The 25,580-nt window shown below is 43.7% G+C and overlaps 1 protein-coding gene across 3 annotated transcripts in view; it reads left to right on the plus strand.

Annotated features, from left to right (window-relative positions):
* Positions 1–3,609: 3,609 nt before the first annotated feature.
* Positions 3,610–25,580, plus strand: part of DHX9 (DExH-box helicase 9) — a 28,098-nt gene continuing 6,127 nt past the window's right edge. Inside the window, exons 1-21 of one of the 3 annotated variants that reach the window (XM_066623774.1) lie at positions 3,610–3,744; positions 4,748–4,886; positions 7,197–7,337; positions 8,360–8,477; positions 8,678–8,790; positions 9,342–9,490; positions 12,384–12,430; positions 14,542–14,678; positions 14,911–15,000; positions 15,106–15,267; positions 15,578–15,655; positions 16,255–16,446; positions 17,348–17,489; positions 17,939–18,021; positions 19,714–19,870; positions 21,395–21,495; positions 22,960–23,173; positions 23,325–23,419; positions 23,957–24,030; positions 24,457–24,609; positions 25,116–25,276. In XM_066623774.1, coding sequence (XP_066479871.1) covers positions 4,776–4,886; positions 7,197–7,337; positions 8,360–8,477; positions 8,678–8,790; positions 9,342–9,490; positions 12,384–12,430; positions 14,542–14,678; positions 14,911–15,000; positions 15,106–15,267; positions 15,578–15,655; positions 16,255–16,446; positions 17,348–17,489; positions 17,939–18,021; positions 19,714–19,870; positions 21,395–21,495; positions 22,960–23,173; positions 23,325–23,419; positions 23,957–24,030; positions 24,457–24,609; positions 25,116–25,276 — 2,518 coding nt within the window. In that variant the 5' untranslated portion in view covers positions 3,610–3,744; positions 4,748–4,775. Of the gene's footprint in view, positions 3,745–4,747; positions 4,887–7,196; positions 7,338–8,359; positions 8,478–8,677; positions 8,791–9,341; positions 9,491–11,161; positions 11,268–12,383; positions 12,431–14,541; positions 14,679–14,910; positions 15,001–15,105; positions 15,268–15,577; positions 15,656–16,254; positions 16,447–17,347; positions 17,490–17,938; positions 18,022–19,713; positions 19,871–21,394; positions 21,496–22,959; positions 23,174–23,324; positions 23,420–23,956; positions 24,031–24,456; positions 24,610–25,115; positions 25,277–25,580 lie in introns of those variants that run through there. The other 2 variants (XM_066623775.1, XM_066623776.1) reach the window with 2 other exon arrangements.

Raw genomic sequence — 25,580 nt, forward strand, 5'->3', positions numbered from 1 at the left:
ATACTACTTCTTAAGACTTGATTTCTGGTGATTTTTTGTTGTAAGATACCATTAAGACTTTTCACTGTTCCTGTACCCTTAAACAGCACTACCACTATTAAGAAGGGAGAGGGGAATGAGAGGAAATGAATAATTAAAGTATTACCCTTCCTAAGTGGAAACTGACCCACAGCAATTCAGAGAGGCTAATCAAGGGACTCTTGCTAAACCCTTCAACCAGGGTCAACAGGAAGCAATAAAACTGGCTGAAACTGCAAGTAATACACGTGCTAACAACTTGAAGATATCAGAGGCCTTTGCTGAATGGAACTGATTCTTGAACAGATCTTACGAAAGAATCATGGTCATAGGACAGGGCATTATATTTTACATACACCATTGTATTAAATGCTGTGTGGAATTTGCATCTTTATTTTACTTCCAGTTTATTGCAGACAGGCAATTTTTCAGCGGCACTAAAGGTATTTGTATAAAAAATCTTTCTGAATGCTAAAGCATCCAACTGAAGTACAGGTTGAGCCTCATTATTCGTGTGGGTTCCACTTAGATGGCAAATGGAACTTGTCACTTCCTCTCACATGCTTTCTCTCTCTCTCTCCCCAAGGCCCAACATATTTGTGTTGTGTCAGAGGGTCCTCTCCACAGAACTCTTCCCCTCCCCTCCAACTGGCTCTACAAGAACAGGTAACTATCTTGCGCCTGAACATAAGAACAGCCCCACTGGATCAGGCCATAGGCCCATCTAGTCCAGCTTCCTGTATCTCACAGCAGCCCACCAATTGCCCCAGGGAGCACACCAGATAACAAGAGACCTGCATCCTTGTGCCCTCCCTTGCATTGGCATTCTGACATAGCCCATTTCTAAAATCAGGAGGTTGCACATACACATCATGGCTTGTAACCCATAATGGATTTTTCCTCCAGAAACTTGTCTAATCCTCTTTTAAAGGCATCCAGGCCAGATGCTGTCACCACAAACTGCGGCAAGGAGTTCCACAGACTGACCACATGCTGAGTAAAGAAATATTTTCTTTTGTCTGTCCTAGCCTGGAACTCTTTCCCTTCTCCCCCCTTTTTCTCCCCTTCTCTCCCCATCTTTAGTTAGCAGCTGGGGTTGGCAGAGCACAGACCCCTCCTTGGCTTGCTTCTCCCAAGGAGGGGAGAAGCACAGCTTGCTTCTCCCCTCCTTGGTCTCTCATCCTCCTTTCCATTTTGTCCACTTGACTTTCTGCATCCCTGTCTTGCCTCTTGTGTCTGCTCTCCAGCCTTCCTCACTCCTTCCTACAGTATTCTCCTCCTCCTCCTGATGACTGCTTGGCAGCTTTCCTGTTTCTGGTTTCCCTTCCTGCATTGTCTCTCTCCCATTTCATTCTCTTCTTTCTCTGTGTACCTCTCCTCTCTCTGTTTGGGCTCACTGGCAGGCCACCATCAATACTTTATCCTGTCATCACCAAGCACTGCTCAGAGCTTCTTTCATCCTGATTGACGGCCCAGTCCTATCCAACTTTCCAGCCCTGGTGTAGCCATGCCAATGGGGTGTGTGCTACATCCTGTGGTGGAAGGGTAGTTATGGAGGCCTCCACAAGGTAAGGGAACATTTGTTCCCTCACCTAGGAGCTGCACTGCAGCTGCACTGGTGCTGGAAAGTTGGATAGGATTGGGCTCTGAGTTGTCACGGTCATAGTTGTTGGCAACCTTCAGTCTCGAAAGACTATGGTATCGCACTCTGAAAGGTGGTTCTGGAACAGCGTCTAGTGTGGCTGAAAAGGCCGATTCGGGAGTGACAATCCCTTCCACAACGGGAGCAAGTGCAGTCTGCCCCTGATCTGTCTCCCTGGCTATGGGCCTTCCTTCTTTGCCTCTTAGCTCAGACTGTTGGCCAAGTGTCTCTTCAAACTGGGAAAGGCCATGCTGCACAGCCTGCCTCCAAGCGGGCCGCTCAGAGGCCAGGGTTTCCCACTTGTTGAGGTCCACTCCTAAGGCCTTCAGATCCCTCTTGCAGATGTCCTTGTATCGCAGCTGTGGTCTACCTGTAGGCCACTTTCCTTGCACAAGGAGGCTTCGCACGGTCATAGATGCTCCAGGCAGTCACAGTTTTTACAAGAAGGGCAGCTGCCTAGAGGAGATGCTGTTCTTGTTGAGCCAGAAAGCACCAGTTAAGATGTTCTGCGTCTTCTATTTTCCATGCAAGAGGCAGGAATAATAACATCCAACTGACATTCCAGCTTTTGACAGTTAGAAATGTAATTGGGCCAGTACAGTGTTGTTGCTGACAGCCCACCTTCTCTTCTAACTGAATACTGTATACTCAGAGGAGGACGGGATAGCAATGGTGGCTGACCTGAATATGTTGAAAGAATAAGACACAGTGCTAGACTTATGTGTGCAAAAAAAAAAAAAAAAAACACAGGTTTTACTGCTATTGTGCTACTTTTCTGGGAAGGTTTGGTAGCACTACCCTGGGCTTAACGTACACCAGTGTTGAAATCCAGGTATATATATTTTTTGTTGGCATCCTTCAGTCTCGAAAGACTATAGTATCGCACTCTGAATAGTGTTCTGGAACAGTGTCCTCTCCAGTGCGCGAAGCCTGGGTAAAGTAGATATGGAGGATAGACTGTTACCCATGCAGCAAATCCCCCCTCTCCACGTCGCTGAAATGGTCCAATGGAAAGGCAGAAGCCAATACGGTTGGTTGCAGCGGCCTTGCAGGAGTTGCCAGAACGTGACTGTGTTCAGCCATGAACTGCCTCAGGGACTCTGGCTCCGGATTTTGCCTCGAGGTTGACTCCTGAAGCTTTTTCCATAACTGGATGTAGCCACAAGGCAGTGGAGGTTTGGGATCAGAGTTTTCCTTCTCTCAGATGAGCCGCCTTCCCAGGCTAAGGAGTCCCATCCACCTGGTGGCTGTTTAGTCGCCTCTTACGCCAAGTACAGCCAAACTGAAGGCCTATTCTTATCCCCAGCCCCCAGGGGAATGTGCTGGTATGTGCTGGTAATCCAGGTATGTGCTTTTGTTATTGGGGCTCATCATGTGTCAAGCAATGGATGCCTCTCAGGATGTGCAGAATGCCCACCTCTCTGTTGCCACTAAGGAACCAGAGTGTGTCCCCATGCACAGACAGAGGGGATAGATTCCTAGCAGATTTGAGTCCATGCATCTGTTTATCATCTATTAAAAGCAGGAAGCCCGTCTGTTTCTGTAGCAAACTGCCCCAAAAAACTGGGACGGCGCAAGGCTTGTCTTCGACTGCTGTGCAGCGCTTCCTTCTCCTGTTGTCTTTTCTGCGGTCTTTCTGCTCCTGGGTGCAAAGGTTCTGGGGTGCATTCTAGAGCACTGGTCTGTTTATTGCTCCGTACGGCTCCGTTTTGCTCCCCCCGCCGGAAATGGCTCCGAAGCGAGGGGCCGCTTGCCCGCCTCGCTGCCAGCCTGAGTGCTTCGCCCCCCTCCAGCTACACCACTGCGTAGTACGCTCTTAAGGCTGCCGCGTTCCATTTGGCCAGCCCGCATGCTGCGCTGCACTTCCACCTCCAGCCGCGGGGGGCGCGCGTTCGCTGGCCGGAGGACAGCGCCGTTTCCCAGCGTCCACGCACTCTCGTTCTGCGCATGCGCGAAGCCTCCACCTTCCCCGTCGTGAGGCGACAACGGCGGAGGAGGCGGTGAGAGGGGACCGGATTAAAGCGGTTCCTGTGCGAGGCCAACGTTTGACTCCTCCGCGGAGGACGCAGGCTGCGTATTGCGGGGTTCGGGACTTCTTTTTTATAGCTCTAACCGAAAACTTATCTGCGGGTATCGGTGTGCGCGCTGTGACGCCGCTGAGAAAGAAAAGGGCTGGAGATGTCAAAGGAGGGGCAGCGCGCAGGCGCGGAGGGATTTGGGATGCCTGAGAACGGGCGCTTGGGAAGGCGCATGCGCAGTAGAGCTGCTGCAGAGCTCAAATAGTGTGGCTGGGCAGGCAAGTGGTGTGTTTGGGCTGGACACAAGGGAAGCGGGTGTGGGTGATCTGCTCCTGTCTGCATTTCCTTCTTTGGGAAACCATAAGAACAGCCCCACTGGATCAGGCCATAGGCCCATCTAGTCCAGCTTCCTGTATCTCACAGCGGCCCACCAAATGCCCCAGGGAGCACACCAGATAACAAGAGACCTGCATACTGGTGCCCTCCCCTGCATCTGGCATTCTGACATAACCCATTTCTAAAATCAGGAGGTTGCGCATACACATCACGGCTTGTAACCCTTAATGGATTTTTCCAGATGCTGTAGCCACATCCTGTGGCAAACAGTTTTGCCATTTTGCTGCCCATTCTGCCAGTCTAGAGAGATCCTTCTGGAGCTCCTCACAATCACTTCTGGTCTTCACCACTCGGAAAAGTTTGGTGTTGTCCGCAGACTTAGCCACCTCACTGCTCACCCCTGTCTCCAGGTCATTTATGAAGAGGTTGAAAAGCACAGGTCTGTTTCCTGGTCTTCAACCAGTTCTCATTCCAGGAGAGGACCTGCCCTCTAATTCCCTGATTGTGGAGTTTTTTTAGTAACCTTTGGTGAGGGACCATGTCGAATGCCTTCTGAAAGTCCAGATATATAATGTCTACAGGTTCTCCTGCAGCCTCGCTAATCTCCTGGATTTCTCTGCTGCTTCCTATGAGCACCTTGATGAGAACTTTAATATGGCATCCTAAGTAAGTGGGAGATCATGTTGCTAGACAAAGGAACTTTAGAACTTAAATGTATTGCTTCTTCCCACAGGGCCCTTTCCATTCTGGCCATTCCCACCATGGGGGATGTGAAGAATTTTCTCTATGCCTGGTGTGGCAAGCGGAAGGTCACCCCAGCCTATGAGATCCGTGCTGTAGGCAACAAGAACAGGCAAAAATTTATGTGTGAGGTGAGGACTTGGAGCGTGTGCATGTCTGAAAAATTGAAAGCAAATATATCCGTCATGTGCCCACTTGGGGAAGCTTACTTTGAATAAGTTGCTGTCTAAATGGGGTGATATCTGGCTTATGGTGCAATCCTGATCAGCACATGAGCCGACGCAGGACCCCATGCCAGCTCTCAAGTGTCACAAATATGCCATAAGGCACATTTGTACCAACTCAGGAAGTTGGCTGGGCTGGTACAGAGGCCCGTGCCAGTTCACCAGGGCCAGATCCAGCCCCTGCGCCGGCTGCAAAAGGTACGTTTGTGCTGGGTGGCGCAAGCGGTGGGAGATGGTGGCAGGAGGGCGTTTCCACAGACAGGGCTTGGCAGGGGAGGACTGAGCCCAGGAGAGGGGCAGGTGGGATTGGCCATATCTTAACCCCTGGCCTGGGCAACCTTACATGAGCTGCTTGGATTTGCACCAGCTAAATAACTGACACAATTCTGAGTAGCCCCATAGGGCAGGTTGGGGTTAAGCATGGGTTACAGGTAAAAAAAAAAACCCTTACCCCCATGGTGACCAACAGCCTCCCAACCTGTGTAGGATACAGCACAGGCTATGTGACCAGGCTGTACTAGTGAAGATTAGGATTGGACTGTCCGTCTTTAACAGTGAAGGTTTGGCTGTGTGGGTATCTGAGGCATGATCCAGTGAAGAGTGGGTACTTTTCAGGCCCATTGATTTCTATCAGTGAAAATTAAGCACATATTTAATTTTCTGATTTAATTGAGTGATATTTGAAATGTGGTCAGTTCTGGTAGAATTGTGCCCTTATTGCTTATTTAAGTTTTCCCACTATTGGTCTATAGTAGATATGCAAGGTGACTTACAGAATTAAAAATAAGTATCCAAGATACCAATAAAATGACACTTGAAACATCTATCATTTGTTGTTTAGAAAAATAATTTTAAAGGGTATGGGTTCTTAAATTGATCTTTGATTATGTAAAAATAAAATCTTTCATGTGGTTATCTTAAGTACTTGGTTTGAGTTTACCAGTATTTCTTTGTGTGACGTCATGATCCTCATACCTGCTTTCATAAAAATGAAATAAAAAATTAGACGGGTGTTTTAAAAACCTTAAGTCAATGGTGGCTGGCCTTTTTGAACAAGGATGCAAAAAGCCAAGTCCAAGGTTTGCGTATTTACCTGTAGTGCACACTACTACAGCTCTATTGTTGTGCCTAACTTGAGCTGGCAAACAGTACAGTACAGGGACAGGAGAGGCAGGCAAGAGTGCTGGCTCCATGCTGTATTTACTAGAGCCAAACCCTCCTGTTCCTCTCCAGATGTGTATGCCTGCCATCTATGGACTAAACATTATACCAAAGTCAGTGAGGTCAGAAATAGTTGCCAGTAAAACCAGGAGCCTGCAATATTTGGGTAGAGCAGGGAATTTTAGAATGGGCAGTTTTTCTCTTATTCCTGCATGACAAGCTGCATCTGCCAAAAATCCTTCTACCTCGCAACTAGCAAAAGTATCTAATCCCTGTCCTCTCCTAGGTATAATGCTTCCTAGGTATTGCTGAGCAGTGATGGAGTGTGTGTGTGTGGGAAGGGGGGGGTTCTAGGGATTGCCTCTGGGTAGAGGAGATTGGGGCTATACAGTAGTAATACTGGAGATTGACCAGTACCCAGCCTAGGTATGACCAGTACCCAGCGCTGGGAGCTTCTGAATGCTACCCAAAGTCTGTTGCAGCCTCTGCCTTTGCTAAGAGTCTGTTTATGTTTAACTCTATTGTTCTTCTCTGTGATTGTTGGATAATAATAATACTGGTATTTATATACTGCCTTTCTGGGCATCGAATTACTCCTCTGACTTTATTCAAGGCGCTTCACATAGGCAGGCTATCTCTAAACCCCTGAGGGGATTTTTATAATAACAGAGAGGTTCTATCTTTCAAGAACTGCACAACATTTCAGATGGATCTGAAAATATATCGGTGTTTTTTTCAAAAGAGACTAAGACCAGCCTCTGTCTTCTCCCATCAACACTGTTCCCTTGCTACATGCCTTCCACCTCAGTTGCCACTTAGCATCTAAACTGTGTGCAGTCATACCATCACCCTTGTTTGGATTGTGTTGCCATGGCAAGTAGGTTATGGGAGTTGTTTGCTGGAAATCTAAACTGCTGTTTGGCATGCCGCTTGCTCCACTAGCAGTGGCATGCTACATTGTACGTCTGCATGTCCTGTCTTAGATAGCTGGAAGTGGTGTTTTCGCAGTGATCTGGTGTGTTGTTGAGACTCCCTCACAGTATCTACTTGTTACAGGTTCGTGTGACAGGCTTCAACTATATTGGTATGGGCAATTCCACCAACAAAAAAGATGCCCAGACCAATGCTGCTAGAGACTTCCTCAACTACCTTGTTCGAGTGAATGAAATCAAGAGTGAAGAATTGCCTGCTTTTGGGGTAAAAATGGTTTTCTTGTTCTCCCCATAGGTGATTTTAGTGTCATGACCAGGTGTGCATTGTGTTCAAAACTCTTTGTTAAAAAAAATGATACAAAGTGAATTGTAATCTGTAGCTATAGAATAGTTCTGCAAAGTTTTAGATATCTGTGGAATTTACTGTTTAATAAAATGAAGTTACTGTACATGGTATTTTACAAAATGGGAATTTTTTAAAATTTTGATAAGACTCAGGTGGTGAGTGTGGGGAAGAGATGTTATGGGGAAGAATGGGGTCTGTGTGTACCACACAGCAAGAGTAGGGGCTATTTGTAGTACAAGCATGTTTCCTCAGGATAAAAAAGTCTGGCTGAGTGCTTGCAGTTTTGGAATCCCTATATTCTTGTTGGCATCCTTCAGTCTCGGAAGACTATGGTGTCACGCTCTGAATGGTGGTTCTGGAACAGAGTGTCCTCTCCAGTGCGCGAAGCCTGGGTAAAGTAGGTATGGAGGATAGGCTGTTACCCATGCAGCAAATCCTCCCTCTCCACGTCGCTGAAATGGTCCAATGGAAAGGCAGAGGCCAATACGGTTGGTTCCAGCAACGTCGCAGGAGTTGCCAGAACGTGACTGTGTTCAGCCATGAACTGCCTCAGGGACTCCAGCTCCTGATTTTGCCTCGAGGTTGACTCCTGAAGCCTTTTTCATAACTGGATGTAGCCACAAGGCAGTGGAGGTTTGGGATCAGAGTTTTCCTTCTCTCAGATGAGCTGCCTTCCCAGGCTGACGAGTCCCATCTACCCGGTGGCTGTTTAGTCGCCTCTTACGACAAGTACAGCCAAACCGAGGGCCTATTCTTATCCCCAGCCCCCAGCGGATAATCCCTATATATAACCCTGCTTTTTAGTCAGATTAGCTATGCACAAGGAAAATGCAAAGCTGGGGTCAGCTTTTAGCAATGAGGACTCTTGAGTGTTGGAAAAAGTGCAGTTTCTTTATGAGGAGTGCCGCATTGCAATTTACAGAATATTTGTTCTTGCTTAGGTAGGATCTGTGGGTGCTCCCAGTGGAGACATGGCTGGAGCAGCAGAAGATGGAGATGCAGGTGATGCTCCATTGGGAGGGCCTCTTCCTCCTCACCTAGCTCTCAAGTCAGAAGTGGGTAAGACCCTTAACCTCCTACAGCAGATATGCATTTTCTTTGTTGCACTCTTTGTACTTCATGAATCAAAGTGTGGTAGGAATGTGTCATTGAAATTCAGGTTAATTCTATTCTTATTTTTAAAATACCAAAAGGTATTCAGTGTGTGTGTGTGACAGAAACGACTGCAAAGCATCTTGTGTTCCTTTCTTACCTGCTAGACGGTGTTCCTCCTTCTGGACCTGGAAGCTCTGGCTATGGTGTAGCTCAGTGGGACCGAGGAGCCAATCTGAAGGATTATTATTCCAGGAAGGAGGAGCAAGAGGCCCATGCAGTAAGGGTTTTTGCTTTTTTTTTTTTTTTAAGTTGACTGCATTCAGTATAGTTTCAGGTTAGGTATGTAGGCCACATTATGAACTGAACAGTATACTTTTATAGGCTTTTTAAAAGGTTCTATGGGGAAGATGAATAATGCTTAGAAGTCTAGAATTTGGCACTCTGTGATATGCAAACAAAGGACACTATTGGTTATTCTTACTCACCCAAAAATAATATATGTAGGGGATAGTGAAATAATTCAGAGCATTCTACAAGATTTCAAGAGCTGTCCCTGCTGTTTGTGGGTCTGCAGAAGGGAGAGGCAAGAGTATGAAACCCCCTTACTCCTGAGAGAACACAAACTGTCTCCTGGTAGGCTGGTGAGAACTCGGTCCTCTCTGTTATGTGTGTTTTTAGTGTGCATATCTAAACTATTAGATAGACTGGGGGAAAGCTTAGTTCACTTAGCTTGCTGACAAGATTATCAGTTTTAAATTGTTTTGTCTTACATTAACATGTCATTCAAGTTCTAAACTTGAATTACAATTTGTTTGTTTCTACTACTAGACCTTGGAGTCAGAGGAAGTAGACTTAAATGCTGGCCTTCACGGGAATTGGACCTTGGAGAATGCCAAGGCACGTCTGAACCAGTTTTTCCAAAAGGAGAAGATCCAAGGAGAATATAAATACACTCAAGTGGGGCCAGATCACAACAGGTTTGCTAGTTTTTCTCTGAGTTCTAAGAATTAGAAATGATGTCAGCTAGACACTCCTTGTGGTCACCTGTGTTCTGTCCTTCCCAACAAAAAATCAATCTCTGGGAAGAGATAGCATGAGTTGTTCCTCATAAGGGACAAAAATCATATCTTCAGGCACAATTTTTTTCTTTGCTTAGAGTTTGAAACCTACTCTCAACTACCTTTGCAAGAAGACATTTTATCTACCTTCTTGGTAGACAAGATAATGGCTCTACCCTACAGTCTTTATGTAGCAATTAAAATATGTGAGGTTCATGAAGTGGAAGTCTGTATAAATGGTTGATATTACTAAAGAACTAGGCCAGTAGTTCTCAGACTTTTAGGGAGCTTTACTCCCAAAGTAAGTCTTTGCAGGGAAGGGGCGAGGGCAGTGACATGATCCCCACAATCGCATTACTAAGGGACGCAAGGGGGTGGTTTTACTTATTGTGTGTTAGGGTAAGCAGCAGGAGGGGCAGGGAGCCCCATGCAGCCCTCCGCAGGGCTCCCTGAGGCTTTGAATCTTCTGAAAATATCAAGCACAAGCCACTTTCAGTTTGCGAATGCAGACAGTTTCTTATTTTAAGAAATGTACTTCATGTCTCTTCTTTCTTTGCATTTCCATTGGGGCGGTTTTTTGTGGATTGCTTTGAACATGAAAACACCGTCAGTGGACTTGTCACCACCTTACTGGCCCTGCTCCTGTGTGTGTATCGGCAGCTGAAGCTTTTCCCATTGCTGTGTCAAAGAAAGACTTGACCTGCTTAATTTCTTTGTGTTGTGCTCTTAAAGACACAGGAGCAGGGCTGCTGGAAGGGTTGGTATCCCTAATTTTGAATGTTGCAGATCATGTTAATTTCAGGAGATCTTTCCTACAGGTGCAGAAGTTGTACTTAAGGAGAACCCTCATTCCAAACATGGATAAGCTTTAAAATGTGTTTGCTTGATGAAAGTGGGGTAGTTGGGTGACAGTATGTTTCTCAGCCTGCTTGCTGTTTTTCCAGAGAGCGTTGCAGGGTGTGGTACTTAATACTCCCAGGAAGGCTTGGATGGATCACTGTTTTTAGGGGGCAAAAAAGGGCTGGTTTTGGAAACATGCAGTGATTGTTTAGATTTTCTCCAATGCTGAAATTTTCATAGCCGAAAGAAGGGTGAAAAGTGATGGTGTGTCTCATTCACATTGCAGGGGGTGACCACAAGTAGCTCACAGAAAAAAGCTTAAGTTCCATTGTATCAGTGAGCTCTGATGTTTCAATCTTTTCTGTTTTGCACCTTTTGCAAAAGGAGAGATGTATTTTCCATGCCATATTTTCCTCTTCAGTGTAGGTACCATGGTAAGGGTATTAAATTTGGAATTAGAGGCTGTTTGTAGCAAATAATATTGAGAGTGCAGAATTCTAAACCCAAGCATGTTGTCCGGGTGCACCAAGCAGAGCCTGAGGGATGGGAGGGTGGCTCCACAGCAGCACCGCAGTGGAAGTTCCATGCTGAAAGGGGTAGCCGACTGCGACACCAGAGATTTTTGCTCATTCACACATGTGCTGCTGCTTAGGCTGTACTAAGCAATCACATGGGAGTCTATTGTAAATTGATTTCTGGTGTCGCTGTTCCCCCCCTAGGTGGAGGAGAATGAATTGAGTGCTGAATATAAGCCTGGCTGAGAAACATACTGGCATCGGTGTCATTAATGAAAGGGTGGCTGTTGTGTCCCTGAGAGCCAGTGGCCTTTTGACTCATGAAGCCGCTGTGCCTGAAGGTCAGTTTACTGGTGGTTTAGGAAGAGGCCTACAAACAAGCTCTGAGCATCATCTAACTTCTCTTGTTTACAGTGAGATGTGAAGACCTTGGACTTGTTGCTGGGTATAAAGTGAAAACTGCTTATCTAGCTTTGTTGCTGCTGAGTGTCTGGGTCACAAGCAAATTTGAAAAACTTAGCCTGTGATTCAGATACCTAAACATACTTCCTGGAAATAACAAGCCCAATACTATGCATGTTTAGTTGGGAGCAGGTCCTAGTGAGTTACGTGCATACGATTGTGGCCCCAGTGTCTTTGGCATGCACTATCAGATTTACCTGGTTAGGATTATAGTTCTGTTTTCTCAAGATACACAGGATTGCAGCTTTTAGTTTTCCACGTATTTTTGGGAGTAAGTTGAACTTGGTGGAATTTACCACTGAGTAAGCATTGTCCTGTAAGTGTCTTATGCCAACTAGAACTGTTCCTAACTGCAGTCAGATCCCAGATGGAAACAAAGACCCATGGAGCTACCTCTGCTATCTTAGAGGTTAGTCTAGCCTCAGGTTTATTTCTCCTAGATAATTTGTCTCTGAGAGTGCTGCCTATACTGAGAGTGCTACGTTGCCAATTTTGGCAGTCAGATCATGCATGGGCTCATGTCTGATGTCAGAAGTCAGCACTTATGTAGATGCTGCAAGGTAGCAAAATTCTAAATGGGGTGTTTAAATGTGGTTCTTGTCGGGGGTTGTGTGGTTCTACTCTGCAAAGTAATCCTGTAACATTTTTAGTTTAAATTTCATTCTTCAAGAATCTAGTTGGCTTCAGGGTTCGTCCATTGTTTTGCACTTCTTGTGTGGGAATAATAAAAACTGTAAAGCTCAAATTGTCCTCTTCATAATGGCTTATTCTTTGGTGGTATGATGGGGGAGGGAGTTTATTTTACAGTCACTTCAGAGTAGAACCATTTTTAAAATGCTAATTATAGTTCAGTGTTGGGGATGGAAAATGTTAATGTTTGAATTTTGATGGGGTTTGCCTAGTCACTTGGAAGGCCTGGCAATGTTGGAGATATCCAGTGTGATTGGTCCTCATCAAAAATGGAAGACCTAATGCTGCTTTTCTGTATGTTGCAGGAGCTTTATTGCAGAAATGACCATTTATGTCAAGCAGCTGGCCAGAAGTAAGTGTTTGTCTTAGTGGGAGTGAGCATCATGGCATAGTTTATACAGTCTCAATTGAAAGGTGTTTCATTTGCCATTCAAACCAGTGCTGACAGTGAGTTTCAGGTGCTCCACCTCTGCTGACTGGCATAGATCCTTCTTGGATCTATGAGAATTTGGAACCAAATCACTAGCTGGTTAGTTAAAATCAGTACAGTTGAGCCCCTGTATCCACGGGTCTGGTATCCCCAAATTCAGTTATACTCTGATGGCAGGGGCTTCGAACTACCATGCCCATTACATTACCTTTGTTTTATTGTTGAAGCGCTTGCAGCACGGATGCTTAACTGAAGAGCCTGAATGTCAGTAAGCCTGCACATTAAAGGGCGATTAACATGAAGCAGGAGTTTCTACTTCCTGTTAGTCTTTCCGTAGCATGCAAACAGGTTGCCTGCATGTTTGGGACCAATTAACCAAGAAGCACCCGTACTGCAAGCGCTTCTGCAGTAAAACATAGGTAATTAGCGCATGGGGCCCGCTATCCATACAGGTGTCCCCTTTATCCATGGTTTCTGTATCCATGGTCAGGCCCCTGGAACGGAATCCCTCAGGATACAGGGACTGCCTGTACGTGAAATTCACCTTCTTCACTTCCACCCACTGCATCACAGTCCTTATTGTTCTCAAAATTGCTAACACACAACGCTTCAGAAGCCACCTGTGGCAGAATCCCCCTTCTGTATATTTCTTAAAGATACAACAGCCCTCTGAGATTCTAGACTAACTGTGGACAACCCATAACTCATAGGTTTGAGAGACGTTTTGCTAATGTCCGCATGCAGAATTACCAGAGGTCCCCATGGTATTTATGGTGGCATAATTAGCATACATGCTGGATTTCGATATTGTGGCCCTTTAAGATAAGGTAGGGCCATTCTTGTGGTTCACTTGCTATCCTGGATTGTCATTACTGGTCTAGACCAAAGGCCTCCAAACCCTGGCCCGCAGACTGGATCCAGTGCACCAGAATTATCCTTCCAGGTGTGGCATGGGTGAAACCTTATTCTTCCACACTGCAGTCTCCAGTTTTGCTGCTGCTTTGCACAAAATTGCATAGGGCAGCCACTTCCCCCAGCAATCAGGGCACAGAGCCTTCTGGAGTGACGGGTAGTGGAAGTGGCTGCCCAGCGCAAGTTTATGGAAGAATTGGCTGTGAAAATTGAAGTCTGCATCATGGAACGGTGAGACTTTGCCTGCACCGCGCTCGGAAGACTGTTCCTGGTGCATGCCATGGGCCAGTTTGGAGAGTGCTGGTCTAGATCAGTGCTTTCCAAACCCCAACCCGCGGTCTGGATCTGGGGTTTGGGGAAATTCCTCCATACCATGAGTGGAGCCAACCATTCTGCCTCTCTGCTGTGTGTATTCTGAGCAGATCTGGGCAGTCGCGTCTGCCCTGATGTCCTATTGCACAACCTTCTGGGATGCCAGGTAACAGACATGACTGCCCTGAGTGTCCTGGTGCCCAGATCTACTCAGAATGCATGCAGTGTGGAGGCAAAACAGTAAGCTGCTGTCTGAATGGGGACTGCTTTTTTGATGGACAGCAGTTGCAAGTTTGGCAACTGCTGTTCTAGATTGTAAACCAAACTGTAGACTGCTGGTCTAGACTGTGCTCTGTGGTTCCTTGGCTTCACACCCACAACTTCCAAACCTACTTTGCATGTCTGTTTTGTTCCTGCCAACAGTTTTATAGAACTGCTTACTGATGAAAAGTAACATCGGAAGCTTCTAACTTTGCCCGAGCTTGATATTTTCAGTTATTTCCAAACTCTCTGCTTCTTACTGTATGTATAAATTAGACTAACTAAACAGATAACATCTAAATAAATTACTGATTGTATAACTAGGCTGTGAGCCTACTCCTGAAATCAGAAAGTAATTGTGGAATTACTGATGCCAATTAGGTTCTAAAGCCTGTTTTCACATAAATAAAATAGAGCTCAGATCAACCGTTTTCAGGCAGCTGGTGATTGTGGTAACACTTGCATTCTTAACCTTATCTTACTATGGAAAGAGAACCCGAGTCTATTCTTTATTGGCCACTATCTTATTTTTTGCTTCTGTATTGCAGGAATCTTTGCTCGTGAACACGGTTCTAACAAAAAGCTGGCAGCACAGTCCTGTGCACTCTCTCTGGTCAGACAGCTCTACCACCTAGGCGTCATTGAGCCTTATTCTGGGCAGACCAAGAAGAAGGAAGGTGAATCGGTGAGTCCTGTGGGAAATGTCCTACAGTTGGCTGTAGTCTTCAGCAGGTGGTTGATTCAGAATGTGTAGTTTGCTAATGTGAAGTCACCCACCGTTCTAAGATCATACTAACAGCTGAAAGGTTGGTATGGGGTTTTTATCTGTACAGAACTTAAAATAGTCTCATCTTTGATCTGAGACTATCCTTATGTGGCTTTATTTTTTTGGAACTTTGTTTCTGTTAATTCCATAGGTAGAGCCTTATGCAGTCAACCTGACTTCTGATTTGGAAACTCAATTGCAAAAACTCATACAGGAGATGAATCTTGAAATTGTACCACCTGTAAGTGCATGATCAAAAATAGTCTGTCCCCACCCCACTCTTCTTTCCTGGTTGAATGAGATTCCGCCACTGTAAACAGCAAAATTTTATCTTACTAATTTGCAGCCTTCTGATCCCAGCTGTCCTGCTGTACTTAACATTGGGAAGTTGGCCCACTTTGAACCATCCCAGAAACAGAATCAAATGGGGGTTGTGCCCTGGTCACCCCCTCAGTCAAACTGGAATCCATGGACCAGCTGCAATATTGATGAGGGTCCTCTGGCATATGTAAGTCTACAGTTTGCGTATACTATCATGTGTGTCCTTATGACATATGCTAATAGGGGCCCTATCCTATCCAACTTCCCAAGACTGATACATCCATGTCAATGGGGCGTGCAGTGCATCCTGACGTGGGGGGGGACACAGTCATGGAGGCCTCCTCACAGTAATAGAATATTTGTTCCCTTACCTTGGGGCTGCATTGCGACTGTATCGGCACTGGAAAGTTGGATAGGATTGGACCTTCAGTCAGCTTATTTGTAGCAAATTTCAAGAAATGTGTCTTAAAACCTTGTGTTCTTTTTTTTTTTTTTAGGCCACACCAGAGCAGATAAGCATAGACCTAAAAAGCAATCTCATGTATCAGTTGGAAAATGATCAAGAGTTGCAGAAAGTAAGTGTGCTCACATTTGAACTTGTGGAGGCTAATGAAGAGTGATTTTGTTTTACTCAAAGAAAATTGCTAAGATAACATTTTAAGAATGTTATGGTTTAACTGGTTTTAATCTGGTACTTACAATTTCACTTGTGGGCTACTGTGGAGTAAAACTCCGCACATCAAGTGGTCTCCCATGAAGCCCATCTTTTCCTCATCTCCCAGTGGTCCCAGATACACTGAGTGATCAAGTTTTTTGGAGAAAGATCTGGCTGGAGGCTGGGCTTGGTGCTTGTTTTGTAGACCTGGTTTTCTACCTCTGCTGGAGAAGGATGTCCATTCTAGTCTCTGGTCTATCACAGTCTGAACCAACATGATGTGCCCACACACCTTGATTGTCCATTCCATGCTATCTAAAAGCGTGTGAACAGTATATTTGGGGAGATGAGTCTCCATCTCGGGGGTCTGAAGAAGTGCATGTTATTGGGAGCTTTGGATGGATGGGTTTATTTGTATTTTTATTCTCAGGAGAGAGTCAGCCATGGGACTTCCAGTTGCCTGGGTTAGGCTGATTATAATCTTACTGAGTATTAATGATGAACCATTTTCTGTTCCAGATTCTTCAAGAGAGGGAAACTTTACCTGTGAAGAAGTTTGAGCAAGAGATCTTGGCTGCCATCCACCAAAATTCTGTCGTCATCATCCGAGGAGCCACAGGTTGTGGCAAAACCACTCAGGTTCCACAGTATATCCTAGATGAATATATCCATAGTGGAAGAGCTGCTGAATGCAACATTGTTGTGACTCAGGTAAAGGGCATATTCGCACACAATATCTGTGATTTTACGCAGTACAGTTGTCCCATGTCATCCGTGGTTTGCTGCAGGTGCCAACCCCAGATCTGAAGGGCCTCAGAATGCCTCCCAGACGTACTGGAAGGTGCTTCTGATCATGTCCGGGAGGTCCTTTGAGGGCTTTCCAAGACCCCAATATCTGTGGAAAATGGTATGGCCCACTGTGTTTGACAATAGTACTTGTTGGAACTAGTTGCCACAAAATCTATTAATCGGCCAAACCTCAATATACTTAACGCTCCCACTTCATCACATTGTAGGTGTCATATGTACTGTTCCACTATGTTGCGACACTTATTTCCCAGCCACTGAATTGCCTACCTATTCATGCTCAGGTCTTGTAATGTTAGAAATAGATTTGGTTTTCATTTGTCTAATTGAAATATGAATATAATAATAATAATGACAATAAATCTGAAAAAAATGATTAAATATAATAAATCTGAATATTTTGAGGTGACAAATCAGTGTTATTTGTAGTGCGTATATCCTGATTGTTAGGAGTCAGGACAAATGTTAGGAGTCAGGACAAATGTGTTCATTTCCTTAATTTTATGCTAGCCGTTTTAAACAGGTGTTTTGCAATAATAAAGATGATGTCAAAAATAAAGGCGATAGGTTGCAAAATGCTAACGTGAACTATTTACATCCTATCTGTGCATGAAGGTTAAAATATGTCATTAGATTATTGGCGCCAAAATGGGCATTTGGGTGCTGGGCACATGGGAATTTATCACCCTCAACAGGAACTGTTGCCAAAACTTGGTTTCAATTCAGTGGTTTTCGTCCATGGGTTTGCTGTAGGAGTTTTGTTGTTCAGCTTCCATATTTAAACTGAAAAAAATTACCTGTACAGCCTCGGAGGATCAGTGCTGTTTCTGTGGCCGAACGAGTCTCTGCTGAGAGAGGAGAAGAACCTGGGAATAGCTGTGGCTACAGTGTCCGATTTGAATCGGTGCTTCCTCGACCCCATGCTAGTGTGATGTTCTGCACTGTAGGTATGTACTGGTTTCTGTGCCTAGCTTGGATGGAGAGGTAATGTGACAAACTTGGAGCTTAGGAGAAATAAAGACGCCTTTCCCACTGTGGTGTTCCTCATGGAGAACGTGGAGAATACTGGAATGCTAGAAACCTTTTTTACTCTGGATACAGTCTCTGGATTTTGTACCCTGGAATGATATGTTTTCTCTTATGTTTGATCACTGGGCTCTTTAGAGAGATGAGGTCAATACCAAATCCATATTAATGATCACAAGGGACTGTGAAGAGGAGGTGGTGTTGGTTGTTCTCACCAATTTTAAATCTTTCTGCAAGCAAAATGAGGAGTTGGCACAAATGTTGAAATGGTTCATATGCTTTATTGTATCATAGTGCTCTGCCCAAGAGCTTTGGTGAAATTGCCACTTAGCTGACTCTCACCTTCGTTGGCATGCATTTTTCTTTTAAGGTGTTCTCTTGAGAAAGTTGGAAGCTGGGATCCGTGGAATCAGTCATGTTATCGTGGATGAGATCCATGAAAGAGACATTAATGTGAGTTAGCTTTGAATTCTATTGCAGCAGAGCTTGTTCGCTATGTTTCTTTCAATATAGTTGGTAAGTGTGCTTTCTGTGATTACATGACTACTAACTGATGTATTTATAACCTGCCTTTTCCTCATGCTGGGGGAGCCTAAGGCAACTAATAAAATACAATTGTCATAGAACGATATGAAAACTGTAAACAATAAACGCATTAAAAGTGGCAATATAGTAAGCAGAACACAGTAGAGCAGCAATAAACATGTTAGATATATATCCTTCCATATAATCTGGCTCATCCTCTCTGGTCATCGGAGGGCCCTCTTACGAGTGCCACCACCTGTGGAGGTGCATGGAATGTCGGCAAGGAGCAGGGCCTTCTCCATAGTGGCACCCGCTCTATGAAATTCCCTCCTTAGTTTACAAACTGCTCCCTCCTTAGAGGCTTTCCAGTGGAGCTTGAAGACATTTCTCTTTACTCTCTCCTTCTGAGGTTCTGGCTTTTTATTAATTTTATGGGCTTATTCTTTTTAGTGTTTACTGGTTCTTCTGCTTGTGCTCCTGGCTTTAATTGGGTTTTAATTAGGTTTTTTAGATTGCTAATTAAATTTTTTATATTATGTATTTTTTAATTGACTTTTTGTAAACCACTTGGGAGATAAAACTCGATGGATGGATAAATAAATAAATAAAATAGCAAAAGCCTGCAATAAGCAATAGAACAGTGCTTTTGTAGCTTCAACATTCTTGGCCCTTATAGGGTACATGCACACATTAAGTTTGTGCAGCATTGAAGCCAGTACATCTTAATCTCATGTCTCAGTAAGTACTACATTACAGCTTGTTACCTTGTGGTAGACTGCAGTTATATCTAAGGCTAAACATAGTGTCTCCCCAGGTGGTTATGTGTAGAAAACAGCTGTACAGTACTTTCCAGATTAGTCCCATAATCTTTGACAATCATGAAAGACATCTCTTAAGCCTTCCAGTAACCATCAGCTGGGGAAAAGCTAGAAGGGCTTTGATATTACTTTTGATGCCGGGGACTTGGCGCACCTTAATTGTAGTTTAGTGATAAAGGCTGTAATCTTAAATATACTTACCACAGAGTAGGTTCCATGGAATACAGTGCCACTTCTAAAAGTGCATAGATTGGGTTCTAAGAGACTGACCAGTACATTGGGAAGTGTCTAAATTGTTAGTCGCCTCTGCCATGAACTTGCTGGGTGGCCAGTTCTGTCAGTCTCCACTTGGATTCTCTCCATTGAGAACTGTGTCCATCTCTAGAAGAGAGCAAGATCTCTTTGGTGAGCCTGGTTGAGAGCAACTGCCATCTGTCTCCTTTCTTCAAAAGACTGTGTCCACCTAGCTGTAGGAAGAAGTCAGATACAATAAAATTGCAATGCGATTTTTTGATTTATTTTTTTTGCGTAAGTCATCCTGAAAGCTTTTTAGGTTGAGATGCAAAGTAGAAACCAAAATATGGTTAAAATAATATTGCCCTTACATGGTGGTTGTAAGAATAGCAACCCAATAGCGATATGAAATGGTTTGAACAATTGCCATAAGTGCTAAAATTCAAGGTATGTATCTTGGTTGGTTATTTCTTGATACGGTAACTAAAATGCTAAAGTCTTGTTTAAATAGGTTTGTTCTGTAAGGTAAACCTGAATTCTGATTTGATTTCTTTCTTTGTTTCTACAGACTGACTTTCTGTTGGTGGTTCTACGGGACGTAGTTCAGGCCTACCCTGAAATCAGAGTCATCCTCATGTCTGCCACCATTGATACCAGCATGTTCTGTGAATACTTCTTTAATTGCCCCATCATTGAGGTCTTTGGCAGAACCTACCCAGTTCAAGGTAAATGACTTTTTAAGCGAGTATGTGAAAAGCTGTTCTTCTTTGTTTTGTGTAGTATAGAAAAAATACTGCCATTTTAGTATGTGTCATAATTTCAGGCATCACATTAAACCATGTTTTTGTGTCTTTTGCTTGCACAAGTCTCAGGCATGTGTTCTGCTCCCCCTCCCCTTCACATGTGCAAGGGGAAGAAAATGGAAACTTCCTTTTGTAGTTGAAAAAAAACTGATTTGTCATTATACCCAAACCCAGTAGAACTTGGTTTATTCTAACCCCAGTGTGAACAAGCCAGGAGCTGATCCTGCTTTGGTATCCTGGCTTTGTTTACAAAGTGCTATGTGAGTGAACCTAAGGGAGCATCAAGTTTGTGCATGCAGAGAAAGAAGTGGAAGATTTTGCTTTCAATTAAAACAAGCCACAGTTCTTTGTTGCATACAGACTTGGAGAACTGTAGTTTGTTAACTATAGGTGGAAAAAGACAGGGTAACAAATCGCAGTTCTCTAATTCATATATAATGGGGAGTTACAAATTGTTACGGAAGTGAAAGGAGAAGCTTTCAATCTCCTCTGGTACCGTGAAGAGATGGCATGTTTACACAGACCATGAATTAGAACAGTGGTCTCCAAACTATGGTCTGGAGGCCACGTATGGCCCCCACAAGATTTTATGTGGCCCACAGCAACTTAACTTAAAATGTTTTTTTTTGCTAAATTTTTTGCTGACATTTGACATTTTTACTCATTATATATCATTTTTTCAATTTAAGCACAACATTATTTCTTTGTAATTACCTTTCTCTCTTGGTTCTGAATTATATCATGCTGATTACAAAAAAGATCCAAGTAAAACTTAGTCATTTAAATTTCATTCATTCATAAAACTGATTTTTTTGGGGGGGGGCATGAAAATGTGAAAAATATGCAATGTGGCCCTCATACTGAAAAGTTTTGAGACCCCTGGATTAGAGTTGCATCTGAACCAGGCCAAACTGGTTAGAACAAATAAATTTGGGCACAGTGACAAATTACGGCTTGTTTTAAACCACAAACTATAGATTTTCTGCTCTTGTGCACTCAAGGCTTATGCTAGTAACACTAAACCATGGTTTAATGTGGTTTGGTGTTACATCTGAACCCAGCCATTGTCAGATTGTGCTATGACCTTTCTTAGTCATATTCTTGTAGTGTTAAATATTGGTGTAGAGATGACATGGTCAAGTTGGTAATGCTAAAAATAGAATCGAGAAGATCTGGTTTCCAGTATAGATATGATATTAGAGAGAAGCCCTCTTTGTATTGTACTTCATATAAGAATATATTTTTTTCTTCATATAATAAAACACCAGCATTATTGACTTGTGGTGTGTTTGTTACTATATTTGTCAGTATTTGTTTTGGATGGGAGAGAAATGAACTTTTACCTTTGGAATTCTCATCTTGAGCTAGAAATCCCTGCAAAGTCCTTTCAAGAGATTAGCTGGTGAGACAAATCCCCACAGTAACCAAATGCTCTGTTTGTTTTAGAGTATTTTCTGGAAGACTGCATTCAGATGACAAAATTCATTCCTCCACCAAAAGATAAGAAGAAGAAAGATAAGGACGAAGAAGGTGGTGAAGACGATGATGTAAGTTGTTTGAGGTTTTTGCATATATAATTTCAGCAGCACTCAAAAGAACCAGAACAATAATGGTCACGCTTTACTGGATATACTGTCTTGATTAACAGAATATAGTTTTACTGAATGGACTTTTGATTCACATACAGTAGAAGTTATGTTATGTGGCACTTGGTTAAGTGGCAAAATTGGCCAACCAGAATCTTTGCTCAACATTTCAAATGAGCAGAGATGCCAATTAAACAAGTGTGCTGCTTAATGAGGCATTGGTTAAGCAAACCCTCCATCCCCTCCTGACATCCCATCCTCCTTTACCTGACAGGGCTCCCTGTGCAGAGCTTCTTTGAGGGCCTTATAGGAATGGAGATGTACCACTTCATTTCTCATAAGGGCCTTGTGAGGGAGCACTGCTGCAGAGGGAGTCCTGTCGGGTAAGAGATGCAGCAGAAAGAGCCTTGGGGGGAGGCCTGTAAGTCTCAAGCGTTCTTCGTTAATTTGGATACCTGGCAACCCCAATTCCCTGTGCATGCCAGATAACAAAACCTTTACTGTATATTGTTTTGAGCTATGGAAAAGTGGCTTGTACCTCTTCTTAAAGTAAGGAAAAATATGTACTTCACCCATATAGGAAGTAGGGCTGCATTTAAAGTGTTGATTGGAAGCTAAGAACTCTGTAATACAAGAACACAGGTAAACATTGGGAAAGTGACTCAGAAGTGTGTCTCGGTTGACATTGTCTCTGCTTTCGCTTATGCAGGTAGTGAAAAACTATATTGTACTCATGTTCCTAATGTTGCTTTCTGTTACTGCTCCTCCTTGGGTTTTGTTTCTCATGACTTTGGCTGTATTGTTTTTATCTCTCTTGTATCAATCAGTGTTTTATGATTTTATGTAAACTATTTTGGGCATCAGTTGATGTGAATTGCAGATGTTTAAGACAGAAAGTAAATGAAAAGCATTGATCCCCTTTAATTAGAACTAGACAGTAACTTGAATGGGCAAATATCATCTCTTCTTCTTATTATTAATAGTATTTATATACTGCTTTTCAACTAAAAGTTCACAAAGCGGTTTACAGAGAAAAATCAAATAACTAAATGGCTCCCTGTCCCAAAAGGGCTCACAATCTAAAAAAATGCAAAAGAATACCAGCAGACAGCCACTAGAACAGACAGTGCTGGGGTGAGGTGGGCCAGTTACTCTCCCCCTGCTAAAAAAAGGAGCACCCACTTGAAAAAGTGCCTCTTACCCAATTAGCAGGGGTTATTGGAGAAAGGGTTATAATTTGCATAAGATGCCCTTTTGGAATTAGGGCCAGAAAAAAATACTCTAGTCCTCCAAGCTATATCATTGCAATCCTTCCATTCAGATTGTTCATGTAGGTTGCCCATCCTCTTGGTAGTGTGCTGCATAAAAATATTAGAAGTGAAAGTGTTCACCTTCTTGTGTGTTTTGTATTTTTTTCTCTTGTAGGCTAATTGCAACCTTATCTGTGGTGATGACTATGGCCCAGAAACAAAACATTGCATGGCCCAGTTGAATGAGAAGGAAACTCCCTTTGAGCTCATGGAAGCTCTGTTGAAATATATTGAGACCCTGAATGTTCCTGGAGCAGTCCTCGTCTTCTTGCCTGGCTGGAATTTGATATACACCATGCAGAAATACTTGGAAATGAATCCACACTTTGGTACATGCAGTTTTCTGAGGTGTTCATAAATGTCTCCTTGTGTGCAAGGAGCAACTGGCTGAAAGAAAAAATAGCTGAACATACTGGGTGAAATGGATGTGAACTTGTATGCATGGAGTTTTGAAATGCTTGTCTCCCTATGTTATCTTAGGAAGCCAGCGGTACAGAGTTCTTCCTCTGCATTCCCAGATTCCTCGAGAGGAACAGCGCAAAGTGTTCGATCCAGTGCCCGCTGGAATGACCAAGGTGAGCCTCCTCGAAGAACTCTAGGCAAGGAAAAAAACCCGTATCCATGGGGGTTCTATTTCTGAACCCCTGTGCGGTTAAGTGAAAACACGGATATGGGTGACCACTGTCCTGCCACGCTCCAGAGCCAAGGGAGGGTCTCCTCCGGGTGGGTCGTCTGAGCTCAGCTGAGGCAGCCCACATCCGTCTGCAGCTTTTACTGCTCTCAGACTGAGTGTTGCAGTCGAAAAATGTCACTTCTGGTTTTTAAAAAGAACCTGAAGTGATATTTTTTAATACCTTATAAGGCCTGGGGAAGCCACCGAGGACAAATATTTGCAGACTCTGCTGGGCTCAGAGGACCCTTTGGAGGCAACCTGTGGAGGGAGGTCCCACGGACCCAATCCACAGATAAGTGAATCTGTGGGTTTGGGATCTGTGGATACCAGGAATCTCCCCTATAGTAGGGAGTCTGGATAATCTTGGGATGCATGTGTGTGCTTTTCACATGGTTCTTTGTTAGAACAAACTTTGAGGCACTTATTTGTGTCTTCCCAGGTAATTTTATCCACCAACATTGCAGAGACCAGTATTACCATCAATGATGTTGTATACGTTATTGACTCGTGCAAGTGAGTTTTTGATTCTCCTATTTTACTGTGCTGAAATGTTTCTATGTTAAAGTTCTTATAACCCCCACTACCTTAATTTTTTTAGTTTTAACACTAAAACTGTAGATAATGTTAATCTCCCCCCCCCCCCCGGTATATTTTACTGTGATCACTGCCTCTCGAGTATCTGATCCCCAACAATCTCTTTGACTAATGTATCGCATACTGTGCTGTTTTCCCAAGTGTGTTTTCGTGCAACAAATATTTGATGGCTTATGGGGCCATCTGAAACCTCTATGATCCTGCCTTGCACTTCGACATTTTGGGTAAATAGTACTGCTAAGCATTGATCTCCCCGAGTTTTTGAATATAGAATCTAAGGGAAAATCTGTATTTTTTTTTAATCTTGAGGATATTTGATAGCATGTTTTCCACTTTGCTTTGCAGGCAAAAGGTGAAGCTGTTCACTGCTCACAACAACATGACCAACTACGCCACTGTGTGGGCCTCAAAAACTAACTTGGAGCAGCGAAAAGGACGGGCTGGACGTGTCCGTCCTGGATTCTGTTTCCACCTCTGCAGCAGAGCTCGATTTGAAAGGTAGTCAGTCATCAAAAATATCCGAGTAAACAGTTGAACTGAACTGGAAAAAACTTATGAACCCAAATCAAACCGAACAAGATGGGGGTCATTAGCATAAATATATGTACCCTGCAGAAACTATAGGAAGAAGTGGTAACCTAAGTGTTGTAATCGTGCCCTTGATTTCATTAGGTATGTTCCTATTACTTTATGATGAAATCACTTTTCTAGTACTTTGCCAACTTTCTTTTTTTTTAATGACTGGGCCATTTCTGTTGTCACTAAGAGGACCAGTGTAAACACAGATGATCAGAAAAGCATTTTCATAAATAGGTATTGCTTCTTGTGCGTCTCCTTAGTTTACATTTTGATATGGAAAATTACCTGTGAGGAGCCTGAGAGGTTTCTTACATTGCTGGAGCAATAAGCATACTGGAAAGCTGTTGATGTGGGCAGAGTGATGGTTAGCCCTCAGAGATGAACACAGCTACATTGGTTTTTTCTCCCATTTGTTTTGTCTCAAGGCTTGAGACTCATATGACCCCAGAGATGTTCCGAACACCATTACATGAAATTGCCTTGAGCATCAAACTGCTACGACTGGGAGGGATTGGGCAGTTTCTCGCCAAAGCTATAGAGCCACCCCCTCTGGATGCAGTGATTGAAGCAGAGCACACGCTGCGAGGTACACGACTGGCTGGCTGGCTCTTCTTGTCAGCAAGCACAGATGCTGTTCTTAACCTCCATGTCTGTTTTTCTGTCTCTCTCTCACTCACACACACACACACATACACACCCCATTCATAGTTCTCCATGACTTGGTAATGTTCAGTGTTGCATACTACATTGCATTATGTGTATGGCACCATCTCTGAGAACTGTTCAGGAACTTTCATTCACCCAGAATTCATCAGCCAGTTGACTGAGGAGTCATGAGGGTAAATATGTTTTTGCCAATATTGAAAGATCCTAATTTGTTTCTAGACTCA

Source organism: Tiliqua scincoides, chromosome 4, assembly GCF_035046505.1.
Source record: "Tiliqua scincoides isolate rTilSci1 chromosome 4, rTilSci1.hap2, whole genome shotgun sequence".
Taxonomy (NCBI): Eukaryota; Metazoa; Chordata; class Lepidosauria; order Squamata; family Scincidae; genus Tiliqua; species Tiliqua scincoides.